Below are 6,349 nucleotides of genomic sequence, written 5' to 3' on the forward strand. Positions count from 1 at the left end.
TGGCCATGGCTCACGAGTTCGAGGCTCTGGTGAGGAGTGACGTCAGATTTGAAATCCCTGCTGACGTCATCATGGGTCTCGTCTGCTTCCGTTTGAAGGTGGGTCAATGTGCCATGTGGAGCTATTCATGCTTTTTTTGTGAAGATGGCATAATTATTGTTATTATCTGAAACGATTGTTGGTCTCCAGTCTCAGCTAAATAGTCTATCGAGGGGACTTGAAGCTGTAAGGAAATATGGGTAAAAAGTTAACACTGTGGTTTTTAGAAAAGGGTTTTTTTTCTGTAAGAAAGAGATGGTATTATGCTGGTACTGAGATGAAAGTTGTGAATTCATATAAATACCTTGTTATATATTTCTCAACAAATATTAAGTTTTAAATGGGGAAAGTTTATAAAAACTGTGGGTTGTGAAAATAAAACTCATTTTTTTGATAAAACAGGATACCTTTCATCAAAAGTCAGTCTTATTTTACAACCCACAGTTTTTATAAACTTTCTCCATTTAGTGTTTCTTATAGACTCAGCAGTCATTCTTCATTTTATCGTCGAGACTTAGTTTTAGACTTGCTTGTGAAGATTTGGCCTGCAGTGCTAAAAGATCTGTTCTGTCTATACTAAGCAAGCTGTATAAACTGAACAATACGTCTTTGAATGTATACATAAAGCTGTTTGATACTCCGGTACAGCCAGTGGCTCTCTATGGGTCTGAATTGTGGGGTCTTGAAGCGAGTTCATCACTGGATGAGAAAGTACATCTATCTGCATCAAAAGATAGTGGGAGGTAGACTAAAAAAATCTTGGTAAAAGTCGACTTACTTGGGATAAAAGAGGCGACGTATCGAGCCACAAGCTCTTCTTCAGGCAAATGAAATGAGTGAGTGACAGACAGAAAGGTACAGACAGAGAGGGAGAGAGAGTAAAGTTCAGGAAAGGAAAGTGATGAGAAGTCACAGGAAAGGACACACACACACACACACACACACACACACACAAAATATACCTTGGCGTCGGCGTGAACACTCGAAATGATTTAGCATAATATGGAGAACTTGGAAGATTTCCTATCTGTATTAATGCTGTTATTCGAAGAATACAATTCTGGTTTTGGTTTATACAAATGGAAGAAAACAGATTACTATTCAAAACTTACAAATCGCCATTGTTGCTGGATGAAAATGAAAATTCCAGCTGGATAATGAAAGTTCGTAACATTTTATACACACTTTCAATAGGACTTTCGGCCAAAGGCTCATTGATGTCAGCTGGCAGCAGTAGGAAATATGTATAAATATATGTGATAGGTTTAATTTCTATGGAAAATTTAAGACTCTTCCCTCTGTCGAACCATACATCTTGTTAAATATGAATAGATATGTGAGATTTGCATTGAAGAAATTTGGGTTCGGTATGTCTGAAATTGCTGTACACGGTTCCAGATACAGCTACGAGAAAGATTGTCCATTGTGTAAAGAAGAAACCGAGGATGAAGTACACTTTATATGACGTTGTCACTATCTTTATGATTTAAGAACGAAATTTAGACCATACATTTGTTATGGTGGACACAACATGTTGTCGTTTCAAATGCTCATATCTTCAAAAAATGAAAATGTAATAACTAAATCATCTCTGTATATCTACAAAGCTCTGAAGAGGCGTCAAATTCAGCTGAAACATACGATATTGGAAAACAAGAAAATGACGTGTTTTTTTTGTTTTTGTTTGTTTTCTCTCTCTCTGTCTCTGTCTCTTTCTCTCTCTTTTCTCTTCTCCTGCTGTCTTCATATTTACATGTATACGCTCTATTTCTGTATTCGTATATTGTTTATGTGCTACACCTATCTTGTTTACTTTTGTTTAACCTCCTTCAAATCGGGCCATGGCCTTACGTTGAATAAATCATTTGTTTCTTTGTTGTTGTTCCTCTTTACCCTTGAACAAAGTCTGTCACCCTCATTGTTCTCGTCCTTTTTACCTTTTTACCCTTGAACAAAGTATCACAGATAGCAAGACCTCCCTAAAATCCGCAGTGGGAAAGGTAGATGACGTTGTGATCTGTGTGACGTCAAATTTCAAACGTCAAAATCCAGCTGAAACGTACGACATTAGAGAATAAGATAATGACGGGTTTGTTTTGTTGGTTTTTTGTTGTTGTTGTTGTTTTGTTTTTCTCTTTCGCTCTCTTCTCTTCTCTTGCTGTCTTCATATGCTGTGCGAGAATCGAACCCAGGACACTGGTTTCCTAGTCAGGTGCTCTACCACCAGGCCACAGGTCTACTGCTCAGTGACGTTGTGTGACCCTTTCTGTCGGCCAGGGCCCCAACAGGCTGACTGAACGTCTGGTGAAGGAGCTTCGCGAGGACCACAAGGTCCACATTTTGCCCGCCATGATGAAGGAGGTCTATTTCCTCCGCCTCTCCATTTGTGGGCCCTACGTCACCAGCTCTGACGTCAAGTATACTTGGGACGTCATCAGACAGGCTGCTGACGTCATCCTTTGTTCTGTCAAGGAATAGCTTCGACTGGATCTGGATCTGGATCAATACGTCGCTTACATCCATTTACTGGCATAGACGCGACGGTGGGGGTGCGCAACGCGTTGGTGTTACTGGCTTCTGGCTTTTGCCAGAGCCGATTTGAAGCTATCCATTGACTTTTTGTGGACGATGGTATCGTCTTGATGGTTTCCACTCAATTATTTCTTTGGGAAGTATGAGTATCGGTACTGGTCGGTATTTGTTTCAGGGACACAGTAGCATCTATCGTTGTTTCGAACATAGTTCTCCACAGGGTTTTGCGACAGATATGTGCTCTTGTCTCTCGTGTGTGGGTTGGAGAGGGGCGGGGGGGGGGGGCGGGAAGGGGAGGAGGGGGACGTGGGTGTGTGTGTGGGTGTCTATCTATCTGTCTGTTTGTTTGTCTGTCTGTGTCTGTGTTTTAATATGTGTGTGTCTGTGTGTGTACATATTATGTGGAAACGTTTCCTGACAATGCGATGCCATCTGGTTTTGGTTTTTGTTGCTTTTTTTGTGTTGTCTTTGTTTTTGTTTTTTGTTTTTTTTTTTTTGGGGGGGGTTGTTTTTTTCTACGTCAGATATGCTTGGAACGTTATCAGACGTACTTCTTACATCATCCATGGTTCTGTCAAATTATTGTTTCTGTCTCGACTTGTGTGTCATTCATGCATGCACATGACTGCTTTTAAACGATGCTTTTACGGTCAGTTTTTAAAAAGCCCAGCGCTTCCAAACAGAGAAAATTTATATAGACACACTGTGCAAAATAAATGTTATCTGGTTTAGAAAATTAATCTTTTCAATTATTTATAAGATCACTTTACTCTCAGATTCAAACTGTTATACAGTATGGGGATGAAATATTACGGGTTTTTTTTTTTTTTTTTATGAATCAGCAATTCATTGTGGAAAAAAATCCTTTATTTGCTTTAAAGATATTTCTTGGAGTGTCTAGCCTTGCCCTCAGTGATTCATTTCATGCTGAAACTACAGCACCACCCTTTTTTTTCCTGCGTGCAGTTTTCTTTTCTTTTTTTCTTTTTTTTCTTCTTTTCCTTGTTTTTTGTTTGTTTTTTTGCCTTTTTTGAGGGGGCGGAGGGGGGGGGGTTCCTATCGAAGTGGATTTTTCTACAGAATTTTGCCAGGAACAACCCTTTTATTGCCGTGGTTTCTTTTACGTGCGCTAAGTGCATGCTGCACACGGGACCTCAGTTTATCGTCTCATCCGAATGACTAGTGTCCAGACCACCACTCAAGGTCTAGTGGAGGGGGAGAAAATATCGGCGGCTGAGCTGTGATTCGAACCAGCGCGCTCAGATTCTCTCGCTTCCTAGGCGGACGCGTTACCTCCAGGCCATCACTCCACTTACAATCAATATTAGACTAAATATACGAATAGGAAATGATTCCCTGGCTTGTAAGTTTGAGGCACTCTTTTGTCTTCGTTTTCATTGGTATAGACTTGAAGCCAAGATTTTTGCATGGGTTCTTTTTTTTTTTTTTTTTTTTTTTTTTTTTTTTTTACCAGGACAGATAGTTTTTCTTTAGACTCTGTGATTGGTATCTTCAGAGGATTGGTAGATTCTGGTAAATTTCCTGTTTTTGCAACGTGGAAATCATCATAAATTTAGTTTTCAGTGGATGAAGATCCGGTGTGTGTGTGTGTGTGTGTGTGTGTGTGTGTGTGTGTTGTGTGCAAGTGTGTGTGTGCGTGCGTACGTGCGTGTGTGTGTGTGCGTGTGTGTGTGTGTGTGTGTATGCGCGCCCGCGCGCGTGGTTTGTGGTGTGTGTATGTGGGGGGAGTATTGCATTATTCAGAGTTGGATTATTGTTTCCTTATTAGCTTCGTGTAAGTTTACGTGTATGTATGTGTGTGTGTGTGTGTGTGTGTGTGTGTGTTGTGTGCAAGTGTGTGTGTGCGTGCGTACGTGCGTGTGTGCGTGTGCGCGTGTGTGTGTGTGTGTGTGTGTGTGTGCGCGCGCGCGTGGTTTGTGGTATGTGTATGTAGGGGGAGTATTGCATTATTCAGAGTTGGATTATTGTTTCCTATTAGCTTCGTGTATGTTTACGTGTGTGTGTGTGTGTGTGTGTGTGTGTGTGTGTGTGTGTGTGTGTGTGTGTGTGTGACGAAAGTGTGCCTGTGCCTGTGCAGAAGCAAGAGGCAATAAAAGTTATGAGCATTGTGTGTGTCGGTCATTCTGTTGTGTGCCTGAGGGAGAAAAGCGGGTAAGTGCAGTTGCACGTATGTGAGAAGATGTGCGTGTGTGTCCTTTCCATGTAACTGTCTCTTTCGCTGGATGTCTGTTTGTCTCTTCTCTGTGTCTCTGTCTGTTCGTCTGTCCGTCCCTGTCTCTGTTTCTGTCTCTGTTTCTGTAGTGTCTGACTGTCTGCCCAGATCATCTCGGGACATTAAGCAGAATTCTTTTCTTCCACGGGCACTTAAAAAGTTTGGTCAGACACACACGCATGCACACAAGCAAACTCTATCACCTGCGCGCGCGCGAGCGTATGCACCCAGACATACATACGCACATATACACACGCACACATATATACACAAGCAGACAAACACAAACAACAACATCAACAATAGCAGCAGCGGAAATAAGAGTTTAATGTCATTAGCTACAGAGCTGTAGTGACTCGGGGCAGCAAATCAGGACAACAATTGTGAAAACAATGAAACAGTAGGGAACCGAAAATAAAAACAGATTTGGAATCAAATACACAAGCTCTCAACCATCCATTTCTTCTTCTTCTGTTTTTTTTCTACGAACTTATACTATCAACATACATTACTCTTCTTTCGAAATCTGTAGTGTTCGGCAATTTACGTCGCGAGTGATCTTATTGTATCGTGATCATAATTGATTTTCAACACACCTGTGACATCCACAATCCTTACAGTTCTTGTTTCGAACATTTTCGTATGCATTACAATGAAATGAATAACGCATTCCATCCTCCTTTAGGAATCCACACATTGGACAAGGGGAGAGTGTGGAGCGTGGACAGGGTCAGAACATAGAAAAGAGGTCACGATCCAAGGGAGAACACTGCAGCTATGCCGTATTGAAGTGTTGTGTCCCTTGCATTACGGATTAAAATATTCAAAGAAATTGATCCTTTTGCCTCCTGACAATCACAGCTTAAGTCCAGCAATGACTAACGAAACAAGCATAGAAACGAACCAAAACATTCTTTGGAATTTTCAAAAGTTCAAGTTTGACGTACTGATAGAGAAATTTCATTATTTTTATATGTTCCAGACATAAGGACAATTTACACACTCATAAACCTTTATTAATTAACTTCCATTAAACTGAGTTTCTTCCTAACAGGAATAAACTGGTTAAACCAAACATTGACGAATGTGTTCAACATTTGCTTAGTATCAGATCAGTCTATTTCAAGTTACGGCATTTTTCAGAGGCACTAAAAAAAATATTAAAAAAAAAAAAAATTAAAAAGTCCTAAGCAGTTCCAGTAGTACACACTTTGTAAAATATGTTTATCTGCCTTAAAGTTCTCTACTACCTCTTCTACCTATTTCGATCTGCAGTCTATGATTACTGCAATGGAATTTTATCAACGATTATAAATGTATGTATTTATGCAGAAAATGCGAGAAGATTTCTTGACAATGGTTAAGTCATATTATTATAAAACAGGGATTTAGATCTCACTTCAAGCGATTTTCTCGACGACTGTATGTATATGATAATTCTAAACTTCGTATGACATCTCTGCAAAAGAACTGTTGAGAAAACCGAAGACAATCATTCAAGACAAAATATTCTTTGCGAAGTGCAGCCACTTTGAGGTACGATAT

The 6,349-nt window shown here is 40.1% G+C and overlaps 1 protein-coding gene across 1 annotated transcript in view; it reads left to right on the forward strand.

The window, feature by feature from the left end:
• LOC143276061 (aromatic-L-amino-acid decarboxylase-like) overlaps positions 1-2,517 on the forward strand; it is a 24,943-nt gene extending 22,426 nt beyond the window's left edge. Inside the window, exons 9-10 of the mRNA XM_076580447.1 lie at positions 1-98; positions 2,317-2,517. The exon at positions 1-98 is cut by the window's left edge and continues 4 nt beyond it. Coding sequence (XP_076436562.1) covers positions 1-98; positions 2,317-2,517 — 299 coding nt within the window. The remainder of the gene's footprint in view (positions 99-2,316) is intronic.
• The last annotated feature ends 3,832 nt before the right edge of the window (positions 2,518-6,349 follow it).

This window comes from Babylonia areolata, chromosome 31, assembly GCF_041734735.1.
Source record: "Babylonia areolata isolate BAREFJ2019XMU chromosome 31, ASM4173473v1, whole genome shotgun sequence".
Lineage (NCBI taxonomy): Eukaryota > Metazoa > Mollusca > Gastropoda > Neogastropoda > Buccinidae > Babylonia > Babylonia areolata.